The sequence below is a fragment of the Cynara cardunculus genome (assembly GCF_001531365.2).
Source record: "Cynara cardunculus var. scolymus isolate 2C chromosome LG 6, CcrdV1, whole genome shotgun sequence".
Taxonomy (NCBI): Eukaryota; Viridiplantae; Streptophyta; class Magnoliopsida; order Asterales; family Asteraceae; genus Cynara; species Cynara cardunculus.
In genome coordinates, this window is record NC_037533.1 from 16,510,218 (window position 1) to 16,525,916 (window position 15,699).

Genomic DNA, 15,699 nt, shown 5'->3' on the forward strand with positions numbered 1-15,699 from the left:
AATGTTACCCGATAAGATAAGTGAGTATGGTAACTCTTGTTAGTAAACACAAACACAGTAACCATCTGGTAAGAGACCCCTAGTTGCATGTTAACATCATCCGTAACTTGCATAACCAAACCAAACAACAACAGTATATCTAATTCAAAAGTAGGGTCAGATGGTATGAGATGTACGTAGATGCCCCCTAACCATCAGTTTCACAAAAACACCATAATTCATAACAGCAAAAAGAACCATAACGTTTGACGTTTAGTGTCGTAAGAAACGTAAAACGTACAAAACAGTAAAGGAAACTAGATGGTAAGGTAACAATGGTAAGCATAGTAGGTTACAGTAGGTTAATATCATCAGCAACTTACATAACCAAACCAAACAACAAACAATATATCTCATTCGAAAGTGCAATCAGAAGGATGAAATGTACGCAACCCGTCATTTTGCCATTGATTTCACAAAAGCACCATAATTCACAACCACAAAGGAATTTTGCATAACTTATAAGAACACAAATGCGAAAAAGAATCATTTACGTTTGACATTTTGTGTCGTGAGAAACGTAAAATAGATAAACAATAAGGTAGGATATAGTACGTTGATATCATTAGTAACTTATATAACCAAACCATATCAAACGAACAAATTAATTCAAAAATTAAGTCTAAAGGTAGGATGTATACAAACTTAACCTCTACTCCAAACTGTTTCCATGAATACGTCATCAATATCTTGCTTGCATGCAAGAAATATATATCATAAATGATATATATATATATATGTGTGTGTGTGTATTTATATATATAGGGTCAGTGTGCATGAGAAAACCGCAAAAAAATGAAAAACCGAGAAAAACCTTGGTAAACATTCTTCTGTACGGTATGCACATGTGCATACATGTAACTTGTAAACAATTTTTCTGGTGTGAACATGTGCATAGCATGCACTGCATAGAAACAAAGAAACAACTAAAGTTACTTGTAAGCACACGGATGTATATCGTATGGATGAATGGTTATCAGGGTGTTACTCAGTTGTTCATTTTTTAGGGGTTTTCCCTTAAACCTCCCCCCCCCCCTCTCTCTACATATATATGTATATATATAATACACATATATATAATATATCTTATCTAAAATAATTACAGACTAGACTACCCCCAAACAGTTTCCACAAATATGTTATCAGTATCTTGTATGCAACCATGCATGCAAGAAATACACACCATAAACCTACACTATGTGATATGTAAAAGTTACCCAAGATAGACTGAATAAATCCAAACCCAATGATCAGTTTCCCAGGTTGCACAGATAATACAAATAGAAACATCAATAACACCCCAAATCAGGCCCTAAAACTTAGCAAAGAAGTTTGAATTTTTCCGTTACACGATCACAACAAAAGATCCATGCATTAGAAAACAAACATATATAGGGTTTTTAACGTAACGGGCAGCCTTGATATATGATAACATACCAAAAGCAAACAGTACGTGCTAAAACCAAAATTCAATACTGAGGTAAAACAGAGTGTATATAGACAGAATATATTAATATATAACCGCTATTACAGACTAAGGGCGGGGATCAAGACCAAAGGAAGGGACCTAGAGCGATAAAAGAGTGTACGGGATAGGGTTAGTGAGTCTGTAGTTTGGTTACCAGAACCTGAAGTCAGAATTGGAGGTATAGTTACCAACACCTTGGCTTTGTTTTTTCTCTACTTGAATCTATTTAATATTGTTTCTTACTCGTATCTGTCTTTCTCTCTTTCTATTTGTATTGCTATTGTTTACTTGTATCTAGCTATTCAAATCTTAGCCTATCGTTGTTTTCACTTTCACACACTTCTCACTAGCTGGGTGTCTACACGAAAACAGCCGCTCTACCCTTTGGGGTAGAGGTCAGGTTTGCATACATGTTACCAACCCTTCCCCCCATCCCCCAAAAAAAAAACAAGACCCCCCCGAGTGGGATATACTAGGCTCGTTTAGTTTGGTTTATAGCATCCCTATTGCATGAACAACAATGAGTTTAAGTTCAACTTATAACATCTTCTTCTCAACACCAACCTCAGGTGTTCCAAAACTGGTAAAACTACGTATTTGGGTGAAAGTTCGTGGGTTCGTGTGATTAAAGAGAACAAGTAGCTTCAGTTACCAAACAGGGCAAGTATACTATACCTAGGAAGTCGAGATTGGGATCCCGTTGAACCAGCAGAAGCAACGGCTAAGGCATGGACAATAACATCTCCGGAGGTAGACCTTCCACTAAAATGGAGTCAGCACCATTACTGAAAAAAAGATACACAAGAGACAAGACTCTCGTCTGAAATAATAAAACTACCATTTTACAATTATGTTTGGCAAATGAAGTAAATTTCAAGATTGATTAACTACTTGCTGGATCATTCAGACAGAATGCTCCAATATACAACTTTATAGCAGAATGTTTCAATGATCTATATCATGCAAGCAAAAAAGATAATAAATGCATAGTGCCAACTTATTATTAGCTCCATACTCTACAAATTGTCAATTTCTGAAACTATATTATTAATCAAAACTAAAAGTTTAGAAGAAGCATAGCAATGGAGACCAAATTGAGGTTGAACCTCCATATTTTACATGTAAAACACTTTTCATATGACATTAAGAGCCTGTTAGTTAGCTGCTTAATAAGCTTAATGAGACTCATAGCTTATTCAGTCAGCTAAACATGACTTTTTGATAATGGCTTAATGATACAGTAAGTGGCTTATTCAGTAAGTTTCTAGGGGGGCTTAATGCCAAAAGCCAACCAAACAACTCCTAAGATCAATTAAAAGCAATGACTACTCAGATTGAAGGGTTCATTCGATATGAAGATGAGATTTCTGTCCAGCACAACACATCTGATGTTCACTCATGAGATCAGAAAAATAAACGACAAAAAACTTCAGATAACACAGGAAATATGGATCTTATAATAAAGCGTTAATCATGTCTATCATTGATGGATTTTTGGGGGTTATTTTTCCGGCAGAAAAATAGAATGAGATTGAGATATCACTTGCAAATTTGACCGTCAAAGCCGAAGTGCTGTGCAGATAAGGTCATCATTGGTGGGGGATTCAACTTCATCCAACGGCGGTGGCAGGTTTAAATCGAACTGTAGCGAGGGTTTCCTAGACGATGACGAAGCGATATCTCCCATATCACCTCCTTTGCCGTCTCCATCAACCACCACCGACGAAGATGAATCGCAATCGCTGTGACAGTCATCTGGCAGTACCGGAGGCGATCGAGGATGATGTCTCCGGGGAAACACGACCTCAGCCGTCGTCATAGGCCTGGGTCCACTGAAGGACTCTACAGTACTACTCATACTACTACAACACGGCCTCTGTGAAACGACAATTTGATGCTCCGCTTGATACGAATGATGATACATCCGGCTGTGCTGATGAAACAACGGATGATGATCATTACCGTTCTGTAGATTTAGAAACTCAGTAGTAACAGTTGATGCAAAATTGGTCTTCGCTTTAGCTCCTCGAAGGCTCCGAGCTGCGTTGTCGTAAGCACGAGCAGCTTCCTCGGCAGAATTGAAAGTGCCAAGCCAAATCCTAGCTTTCTTCCACGGATCTCTGATCTCCGCAGCAAACTTACCCCATGGTCTCTTCCTCACCCCTCTGAACCTAATTTCCGATCCAGATCCATTGATCACCGGCGCCGCCGGCGCCGCCGCCGCCGGTTTGCCTCTTCGCATAGCTGATCAAAATAAAATCACAAATCAAAAAAACAAAGTAACCGTTCAACCTCTTTCTCCCCGTTTCTGTAACTCATAATTTCTTCTTCTCAGCCATCAATGGCGTCTGGAGATGAAGGAGAATGATATAGCAAAAGGGTTTTCGTTCTGAGTCACGAATCGGTGCCAAGAACCCTAACTCGTCTCGATCCCCATTTTTCCCCCTTTTTCTGTTTCCATCGTTTCTCGAGTCTTTAATAAAATCGGGAATTGGGAAATAATCGAGGTAGTAAAAGACCAAAATACCCTTGGTGTTGGTTGTAAATTACTATATTTTTATTTTGAAAGCCATCCTCTCAAAATACCCCTGGTTTTGTTTGTAACGGTTTGACACATTTAACATTGTTTGGAATATTTAAATCGGATTGTTTGGGGGTTAATTTTATATGGGGGTTAATTTCATACCATCTATATCTATATCTATACAATATTATAAAATATTTGACAAAAATTCTTAAAAATCATTTTTTATGCATGAAATACTGTATATTGATATATATTACTTGAAATTCAATATTACAAGTAATTTTGCATAAATACAATTTATTAAAGCTTCATTTTTAAATTCGTGTAACTAACTGCAGATAAACATAATCAAATACATAATAAACATCTCATTTTAAATATAAAAAACCTAAAATATAATTAGGATAATTATTGAGTTCTTACGGAATACTTAATTATTATATTTATAAAATGTTATATTATTAAATCAAAAATAAATTGTTTCGTTATTAAACTTAAATTAAAGAAATTACATCAAAAAATGAGAACTTTTAAATAGTCAATTTGATACTAACATTGATATAAAAAAATTCAAACTTTATGATATCTTCAAATTTATATTTTATTCAAAAATAAAATCGTTATCGCTTTCTTAAAAACACATAAAATCGTATTATAACATCGATAGCAACAAATAATAAAATAAAACATTAAAATTGAGATCTATTTTATGCATTACGCGAGTACCCTTCTAGTATTATAAAATATTTGATAAAAATTCTTAAAAAACTATATTTTATGCATGAAGTATTGTTTATTGATGTGTGTTATTTAAAATTCAAGATTATAATCAAATTGTACGTAAGTACAACTTACTAAAGTTTCATGTTTGAATTTGTGTAACTATTGCAGATAAATAGTCAAATAAATGATAAATATCTCATTTTAAATATAAAAAATATAGAATATAATTAGAATAATCATTAATTTCTAACAAAGTACTTAATTCTTATATTTATAAAAAATTATATTGTTAAACCAAAAAATAAAATAAAAATGAATTAACGAAATATACAAAAAAAGAGAAATTTTCAATAGTTAGTTTGGTATTAATCTTATATTAAAATTTTATGATCTTCACATTTATATTTTATTCATAAATAAAAACATTATCGTTTTTTCAAAACCACATAAAAACTGAATTACAATATCGATTGAGACAAAAAAAAAACGAAATATTGATATCGAGATATATCTCGCGACATTGTGTGAGTAGCCTTCTAATACTTTATAATATGAACGATTGTGTAAGAATAAAATTTGGGGAGTGCTAATGGCACCCCTCAACAGAGGATGTTGAATGCTTGGAAATCATGCAATCTCAAAAATTGTAGAACATCAAATTGATTTAATAATGCATTATATTTAATTACCATTATTACTTAACATATATATATATATATATATAACATATAGAGAGATAGAATGTTTCAAATGCAACCCATCACATTTGTAAATCAATGCAACTCAATCAATTGAGATATTTATGGGAATGATGAGAGCTAATTTATTATGATGTGAATATTTATGAAAGATAACTAAGGTTCATTAATTATGATCAAAATTTTATATTATGAAACAATCAAAACTTTTATAAAGTCACGTATCCATCAAATTAAATGGACGGTTGAGATTGAGTTGTATTGGTTGTACAAATGTAAAGAATTGCATAATAACTTACACACATATATATAGAGAGAGAGAGGGGATGAGGTTTACTTTTCAAACCAAGTTATTTGTACAAACCGTATAAATTTCATTCAACCAATCATAATTTTTCATTTTGTTTATTTTTTTTGTAATTATGAGAAGTTGATTAATTATTTTTGTTGTAGAGGGTGTTAATCATGGATGTTATCATCTTTATTATTTTAATTTTTAAAAATTACATGAAACAGTTTCATTAAAATTTCATTAAGGATTATATGAAACAATTTCATAACCATATATGAAACAGCTTCATTATTATATGAAACAATTTCATAAGATTAAACAATTTAATGAAATTTTTTCATAAGATATAACAATGAAATCGATAGATGGGGGTGGTTTGCATTTGATCGATTATATATATATATATATACACACACACACACATACATACTAGAAGAGTACTCGCACAATGCAGCGAAATATATCTCGATTTTATTGTTTCTTTTTCTTTGTCTACTGATATAATACAGTTTTATATTGATGTTTTTATTTTTAAATAAAATATAAAAATTTAAGATATTGTAATTAAAATTATAAAAAAAAGATATCGATATTAACATCAAATTAACTATTTAAAAGTTCTAGTTTTTTGTGTATTTTTTTTAATTCATATTTTTTATTATAATTTAATTTAAGTATAATAATGAATCAATTTATTTTTGGTTTAATAATATAATTTTTCATAAGGATGATAATTAAGTATTATATTAGAACTCAACGATTATCCTAATTATATTTTAGTTTTTTTATATTTAAAATGAGATGTTTATCCAGTATTTGATTATGTTTATCTATAGTTAGTTACACGAATTCAAACATAAAGCTTTAATAAGTTGTATTTATGCATTATTTACTTGTAATATTGAATTTCAAGTAATATGCATCAATCATAAATTTTCATTTTGTTCATTTTTTTTGTAATTATGAGAGGTTGATTAACCATTTTATTGTGGAGGGTGTTAATCATAGATATTATCATATTCATTATTTTAATTTTAGAGAAATACATGAAACAGTTTCATTAAAATTTTATTAAATATTATATGAAACAATTTCATTAAATATTATATGAAACAATTTCATAACCATATATGAAACAAATTCATCAAAAAAATATTATATGAAACAATTTCAAGAAAAAATTTCATAAGATTAAACAATGAAATCGACGTATGAGGGTGGTTTGTACAAATGAATGTGGTTTTCATTTAATCGCTCCTCTATATATATATTACTATTTTAAGTTATATTACATAATTATTTTATACATATAATTTGTGCATGCATCCATATACATACATTATATATTAATGATATTATTATTATTATTATTATTATTATTATATACATAAGTATTAGTATTATAATTTTATCTTACTTATTTTGATATTTTTAAATTGTATAGTTTAAAGGTTATTTTTATAAAATTACTTGAAAAATGCAATCACTTTTATAAAAAGTAATATTTCAAATTTATTGGGTTATTTTAATATTTTTAAAATGATGTAATTAAAAGATTGCGAGTAAAATAATAAAGGAATTAATATCGTACAACTTACAGAGTCATAGTTATTTATAAAAAAAATCATCCGTGCATGTATTTTTTTAATAAATAAATCATCGAACTTTTAAAAATTGATTATTTTAATCATTTCAATCCAAAAAAATGGTACATATCATGGTTTGTTGTCTCGCATATCAAATAAGTGGGAAAACGATTTTTAATCTATTCAGATAGTTGTTTAATAAATATTTTTATAATACATAAGAATCTGATAATATTATTATTATTATATTAAATTTAATATGTAATTTAATAATATAAAAAGACTGTATTTTAATAAATAACTATTAAGTGGGAAAACGATTTTTATCTATTTTTTCATGCAATTTGCCCTAAAAATATAATTAATTTTAAAAAGTAGTAAAATAAAGAAATAAAGGCAAAAAGACCATAATGCCCTTGAGTTTAATAGAGAAAGTGGACGATTGTTAGTGTGAAGGACCAAATCCATAACAAACTCCATATATGAAGGGTTCTTTTATAATAAATAAAGTTAAGAGACCAAATTCATATTTTTTTAACATACCTTAGGGATCAAATATGTAATTTACTCTTTATAAAATTATCAAATTAAGGTGTCGTTTACCTAAATGCTTACCCGGTAAGTGCTTATCTATAGGAGTCAACACTATAATTTATTTTGATGAATAAGATTTTAGTACATCAAAACATATTGAATGCAACAATTTTCCGGATAGACGCTTGCTTACCTGGGTAAGAGTCACAATCTTCACTTACCAGGTAAGACTCTCCATCATTCTTATCACTCTTACCCAGTAAAATTCTTGGTCTTTATCATATTCATTCGATAAGAAAATTTATTCGATAATCACTTATAAATAAATGTTTAATAAACGACCCCTAAGTTTATTAATTTTTAATCAATATATTATGGGAATGGTGTGTGGACTGTGGAGTAGTATGGTCGCTTTCATAGCTTTATTACCTCTGAAGTCAAAATAAGACCAATAAGGGTAGATTCTAGGGTCAAAAAGGGTAACATCAACATGTGCAATTTTTTTCTTACTTTTGACCGTTATTATTTCAAATTTAAAAATATAATATAAATAAAATTTTCAAATATTAGTTTTCGATCTGTATTTGAATCTTAGAAGTCATTTACTAAACATTTATTTGAGTAAATGTTTACTGGTAAAATCCAACACTATCAATTACTTACTGGATAAAATTTTAGTTCACCAAAACAGTATCATATGCAACAATTTACCCGGTAAGTGTTAACCGTGATAAGAGTTATCGTCATCACTTACCGAGTAAGATTTTCAGTCATTGCTTTCGCTTTTACCGGGTAAGATTTGTGGTCCTTGACATATTGATTCAATAAGGTAATGTAACTTGGTAAACGCTTACTTAAGTAAGTGTTTGGATAACAACCCCCTTACTGGAAGGTCTATTAGAGATCAGAAATTTATTGAAAAATTCAGTATTTTAATAATGTTACAGAAGTCATTAAATTTGTTAAATATTTTACAAAATATATTTTTACACAGTTGAAATTGAGTAGATTTTTTACTAAAATAATGCCGTTCTTTTCTGAATGATGAATAAATAACGATTTTTACCCGGGTAACCGGTTGAAACATTAATCTGTTATCATGTTGATGTGTTATCCAACTCTGTATTATTTGTTGATGTGGTTAATGACATTGATTTTTTAATCTAAAATTAGTCTTTTTTTTAATCTAAAATTAGTTTTCAACTGGTTACTCGAGTACTTAAATATTTAAAACTTTACATCATCTTAGGTACCAAAAATGAAATTTTGAAAGTACATTACCCAAAATAAGAATCAAGTTAAAATACGTTACTTTTTCATGCAATTTGCCCTCTTTTGAATTATGAACTCGTGTAAAACCGAACCTATGATTTTCGTATGAAACGCCAAAACAACATATAAAGGAAATAGAGTGAAAACGAGGAGGAGACCGTGTGTTCTATAAGCTTTTTTGGAGGGAATATATCGTTTATGTTTTTTCTCGGATCTGATAAATAATGGATATGAAAAAAAAATCAGAATGAAAGTTATATCTTTGATGACAGAAATACCCACGTAAGAGGAAGTGAGAAAAACAATAATAACTTATATATTTGTAAGAGGGCAAATTGCATGAAAAAAGTAACGTACTTTAACTTGATTCATATTTTGAGTAACGTACTTTCAGAACTTCTATTTTGGTACCTAAGATGTAAAGTTTTAAACATTTAAGTAGACGGGTAACTGGTGAAACATTAACCGGTTACTATTCTGATGTGACGAGTGATGTGACATCCAACTCAGTATTATTTGCTATTCAACCCAATTTCATCTAATTACTCGCCACATCAGCATGGTAACCGGTTAATGTTTTAACGGGTTACCTGAGTACTTAAATGTTTAAAACTTTACATCTTAAGTACCAAAATAGAAGTTTTAAAAATACGTTACCTAAAATAGAAAACAAGTTAAAGTACATTACTCTTTCATACAATTTGCTCTTTGTAAAAATGACATTTTTTTTGTTTCTCTCCCAGTTCCGTAACATCAAAAATTGTTTTATCTGCATTTTTTTTCCTTCTCTCCTTATTACCGGTTTGACTCTCGTATAAGCTGTTTATCCAAACACTTAAAAATGTTTATTACTAACCACAAGGGTGGTGCCTGATTGGTTTGAGCTTGGTTCCAAATGTCAAAAGTACTAGGAGGTCTCAGGTTCAAATCCAAGGAAGAATAAAAATCCACTTGTGGCCACGGAGGTTCAAATGCAGTGACTTCAAGCTATCTGTAAAGCAGGTGGTCATCCTGGCATTAGTCGGCTCGTTTATCGGGTTGGATATCCATGTTAATAAAAAAAGTGCTTATTATTGTTGCCACACCGGAATAAGTCAATAAGTTGTTTTTTATAAACAATCCCAAACACCCCCTAAGAAGCAAGTAAATAACCCCTAAGAAACGCAAGTAGGAAGATCAAGAATTTTGATTTTTCTTTTTTCCGTTTCTTAAAAATAACTGATTGTTCTTTTATCAACCGCTTTTTAGTAAGATGGTATCTTCGTTAATTGTTCATTAACGTATTTCTGATTATACATTAGACGATACCGAATGTTGAATCATACTTACCAATATTCCGTTATCTAGCATTCTTCGTGTACAGTTATCAGCTCATTCGCGCTCAAATCTACTTACTAAAAAGACCCAAAACATGGTTCGTTATATTTTTGCAAAAAAATGTCATATTGGATTCAAACGGTATTGTGATTGGGGCTGTAAACGAACCGAATGAAACACGAACAAAGGCTCGTTCATGTTCGTTCGTTTTACCTAACCGAACAAGCAAACGAACACGAACAGTAAAGGAATGAAAATCTTTGTGTTCGTGTTCGTTCGCTTAGAAATCATGTGTGTACGTGTTCGTTTATGTTCGTTCGTTAACATGCTAAACGAACGTGAACATGAATGAACGAACATAAACGAACTGTGAAAAGTAAAAAAAGATGAAAATTTGAAATAAGACAAAATGATGATAAAATTTAAATCTAAATAGATTCTAAACAATTAAAACTTAAATAAACATTATTTAAATTCAAACTAACTAAATAAAATATTATATATTAAATTTATTATATAACCGAACGTAAATTAATGAACGAGATTCTTATTCATGTTCGTACGTTTTACTAAATGAACATAAAATTTTGTTCATGTTCGTTCATTTATTAAATAAACGAACGTAACCGAACTTCCCACCAAACGGTTCACGAACCATTCGCTGAACGTTTGTTTCGTTTACAAAACGACTCCCAGACTTGGTGGTGAAATAGGAACAAGTAAATTATATGGGCCAAAATCATTAAAAATTCAATAAATGCTCAGGGATCCCCCATTGGGTCCTCGTAGTTTCCCCGATTTTCGTTGGGGAACCCGTTAAGAGAAAAATTCCCCTCTTCCTGTTGATTTATCCGAATCCGAAACTCGAATCGATCTGAAATAAATTACAATATGTTAATTTTTACAATTAAAAGTATACAACAAACATATGATTTCAGGATTAAACAAATAAACTAGATTTTTTGTGAGCCTTTTAATAATTATATATATATATATATATATATACATATAAATTAAAATTAATATATATACACATATCGGGCCGGTGATCACCATTCCTGACCCCGTTAAAATCCCCGAATATGTCCCGATCCCCTCCCCGTCCCTGATAAAATGTCCCCAAACCCGCTTCGAAAGTTTCGGTATTCGTTTTCACCATCGGTTTTGTTTTTTTCTTTTTGTTGCCATCTCTAATTATAATTATGTTCTATCTAGTAAATTAAAAAAAATACGTCAATTAACTTGCCATAAAACGTACACCTTAAAATCATGGTTTATTTATTTTTTATTTTTTGATTAACCTGTATATCCAACCCGCTATGCGAGCCGACTAATCCCAGGGCAACCATCTGCTTTACAGATAGCCCGGAGTCACCGCATTTGAACCTCCGTGACTACAATGGAATTTTTATTCCTCTTTGGATTTAAATCTGAGACCTCCTGGTACTTTTGACCATTGAAGCCAAACTCAAACCAATCAGACACCACCCTTGTGGTTTAAATCGTGGTTTATTTGGTTCGTGAAATGGCATCTACGAAAGCCGAACCACGTCCATGCATCCAACATGGTCCAAAGTTTCTTCTTCGTAAAATGTGACGTATCCAAAGCTTAAATTCCATAATTTTTGTCGTAACTGGGCTTTTAAGTTAGACAATTAGTCGATTTGATATCTACAATGTTGCATAAGTCTCTTCGTAACCATCAAACAAGACTTCACATTTTTTTGTCATTGTGCATAAGTATCTAAGATCTAAGGCTTACTTAAACTCTCGTCACAACTTTTTATACGAAAAACGAAAAAAAATGGGCAAGATTGTTTGCGAGTTTTGGTTCTTTATCGTCACCATCGTCCTTGCCTTGCAACAATTTTGTGGTAAGTTATTTACTTATGTAGTTTTACATAGAGTAAATTGCATGAAAAAATAACGTACTTTAACTTGATTTCTATTTTAGGTAACGTATTTGCAAAACTTTTATTTTGGTACTTAAGATGTAAAGTTTTAAATATTTAAGTACCCGAGTAATCGGTTGAAGCGTTAACTTGTTATCATGCTGATGTGGTATCCAACTCAGTATTATTTGTTGACATCGTTAGTGACATGAATTTTTTTAATCTAACATTAGTTTTCAACCGATTACCCGAGTACTTAAATGTTTAAAGCTTTACATCTTAGGTACCAAAATGGAAGTTTGAAAGTATGTTACCAAAAACGAATCACGTTAAAGTACGTTACTTTTTCATGAAATTTTTTTTTAATCCAAAAAGAGATCGTTGCACAAAGATGGATCTTTACGTAAATTTATATAAGGATTCTTTTGATCTGAAAATCAAGTTTATACAAATGTTTTTCATATATTTACGTAAATTTATGGGTAAAATGGAAATTCAGTTGAAAATTTGGTAAAAAGTAAAATTTGGTGTGAAAATTCCCCCGTTTTAATAACAAAATCATGGTTTAGAGTTGTTTGTTTATATCTTAATAGTTTCATTAAAAAACAACCTTTGAATTGTTAAGAGGTGAATCTTGTTTGTCAAAACAAAAGTCTGTCTCTTAATGGTTACAAAAGCCCTGAATGATTTTGTATCATGAGTCTCCTTAACCATTCATCACTCTAATTCTATTGTAAATAATTACCGAACAATTATATTTCATTTTGTATTATATCATGAGAGCCTCTTAATTATTCTGATCATTAATTATTTTGCACAAAACCATTCAACAACTATCAAACAAGAAAAAAAATAAATTAACTAAAAAAGAAACTAAAATGATGAAAATTTTGTTTTTTTTAAGATGGAAAGGTGATGATGGAATACATCGGAGCAACTGGAAAACCGGTAACTTTCGACGGAATTCCGATCGAAGACGGCATCGATTTCCACTTCATTCTTAGTTTCGCCATAGACTCCGACGTCTCCGGCATCCCCCAAAATGGCAAGTTCACTCCCTACTGGTCATCATCGTTAACCGCCGATTCCGTCGCCGCCGTGAAATCCAAACACCCAAACGTCAAAGCTCTGGCGAGTCTCTCCGGTTGGAGTCTCGGTTCAACAACACTTCGTTGGTACAAACCACAAAACGCTCAAACCTGGATCTCAAACGCCTTCACTTCCATCAAATCCATCGTCGAAACCTACCATCTCGACGGAATCGACATCGATTACGAAAACTTTCCAAAACACAACGAAAGTTTCAGTTACTGCATCGGTGAACTCATAACCTACCTGAAGAATCAAAGCGTGATCTCCGTCGCGACGATCGCACCTTATCGTCTGACGACGATTCCTTACATTCAACTATTTGATGCATACGGCGACGTAATCGATTACGTGAATCATCAATTTTATACAGATAAAGTGAAGACGACGGAGGCGTACCTGGAAGATTTCCGGCTGAGGACGGAGGAATTCGACGGTAACAAGGTGTTGCCGAGCTACGAAGTGGATGGAAGAGGGATACAAGGAGATGCATTCTTCGATGCGTTGCAGGTTTTGGAAGAAAATGGATTTGAAATCAATGGAATTATGATATATTCAGCTGATGCTTCTGCTTCAACGAATTCAACCGCTAAGTTCTATTATGAACAGAAATCACAGGAGTTCTTGCTCAATTCTTCCAGGATTTGAGGTTCTTTTATTCTTTTTTCGAGATTAAAGTGTTGAAACAACAGTATTTTGAAGTTATACAGTTATAACTATGTATTTTGAGCTACTTTAATGGAGGACTAATCGGAGATCTTACGGTGGTGTTGATGATCGGCGTGATGTTAAGTCACCGGAAAATATAAAACATCGTAACATGTGCCGGTTATGAATTTTTAAAATTACGCTTTTAGTCCATATAGGAAAGGATACTCAAAAACATAGGACTCTAATGGGTTAGCCATACACTTCACATGTTTCCTGTGATTCACATGACATCATCAAATGATACAAGTCTTGGATAAGAATCTACAACGCACTAGAACGCCCTTGTTGACGACCGTTATAGTTACGGCCGCAGTTCACCGGGGCTTCGGTTGCCGGCTCCACTGGCATCAGGTTTCTTAGCTTCCACCAGCCATAATAAACTTCTGTTTACAATTTTTTTTTATTAACCTGGACATCCAATCCGTTATGCGAGCCGACTAATCTCCGGGCGGCCACTTGCTTTGCAGATAGCCTGGAGTCATCGCGTTTGAACCTCCATGGCCACAAGGGGATTTTTATTCCTCCTTGGATTTGAACCTAAGACTTCCTGGTACTTTTGACATTTGGAGTCAAGCTTAAACCAATCAGGCACCACCCTTGTGTTTCTGTTTAGAATCTTTTAACATGTATATATTGGTCATCATACACCTTGTTTCTCTTGGGATTGAAGTTCTTTTCCCTTTGAAATCATGCAAAGCCAATAAAACTCTTTGGTGATACCATAACTTTTACCATTTGAAGATTGAAGACCACACTTGCCACCTATGTAGGTCGTCCATTAACATGTTAAATGTGAGATTTTGAACATGATTCTCAAAATTTACACGTGTATAGGGTCTTTTATCGACCTGTATAAAACTATAGCCGAAATTATTTAGGTTCAAACCATCAATTGTTTGGTTTTAGGTTCAAATCATTAATGGTTTAGGTTTAGTTTCAAATTGTTAATCGTTTTAGGTTTATCTCATTTTTGTTCTTGACATATATTATCTGTTATCTCCTTTATACAATGTAATCAAAAGTTTTAGATGTAACAAGGCCTCCAAAAAGATTGGAACGTCCCTGCACCTATGTTCACAATTTAAGAACATGCAATGTGCTGTTTCTTCACATTATGTAGTAGAGATTTGGTGAAAATTTCTATCTTTATTGAAGTGTTAAGTAGAAATATAACTTTTGGAATTTAGATTTTAGATATTCTATAAATAGTTGAACATTTTTATAAACCATATCACTGCTAAAATCTTGCAATCTTCAGGGGAAGGAGAGTATTTATCTATATTATATTATAAAGTATTTGACAAAAACTCTTAAAAACCATTTTTTATGCATAAAGTACTGTTTATTTATGCATATTACTTAAAGTTCAAGATTACAAGTAAATTGTCCGTAAGTATAACTTGTTAAAGCTTTATATTTGAATTCATGTTACTAACTGCAGATAAACATAATCAAATAGAAGATAGACATCTTATTTTAAAATATAAAAAAAACTAAAATATAATTAGGATAATTATTGAGTTCTAACAAAATAATTAATTATTATCTTTA

General features: G+C 31.6%; 2 protein-coding genes across 2 annotated transcripts; one reads left to right on the forward strand and one right to left on the reverse strand.

Moving 5' to 3' along the window:
* Positions 1-2,817: 2,817 nt before the first annotated feature.
* LOC112514963 (ethylene-responsive transcription factor 3) lies at positions 2,818-3,968 on the reverse strand. Its single transcript, XM_025121616.1, has one exon. It carries the CDS (start codon positions 3,747-3,749, stop codon positions 3,066-3,068), a length of 684 nt encoding a protein of 227 aa, XP_024977384.1. The 5' UTR covers positions 3,750-3,968; the 3' UTR covers positions 2,818-3,065.
* Positions 3,969-13,263: 9,295 nt separating this feature from the next.
* Positions 13,264-14,085, forward strand: LOC112514208 (chitinase 2-like). Its single transcript, XM_025120537.1, has one exon. It carries the CDS (start codon positions 13,264-13,266, stop codon positions 14,083-14,085), a length of 822 nt encoding a protein of 273 aa, XP_024976305.1.
* Positions 14,086-15,699: the final 1,614 nt, after the last annotated feature.

Bases quoted from the DNA above. Each gene is read 5' to 3' on its own strand.
- LOC112514208 (XM_025120537.1), top strand. From the start codon at position 13,264: ATGATGGAATACATCGGAGCAACTGGAAAACCGGTAACTTTCGACGGA.
- LOC112514963 (XM_025121616.1), bottom strand. From the start codon at position 3,749: ATGCGAAGAGGCAAACCGGCGGCGGCGGCGCCGGCGGCGCCGGTGATC.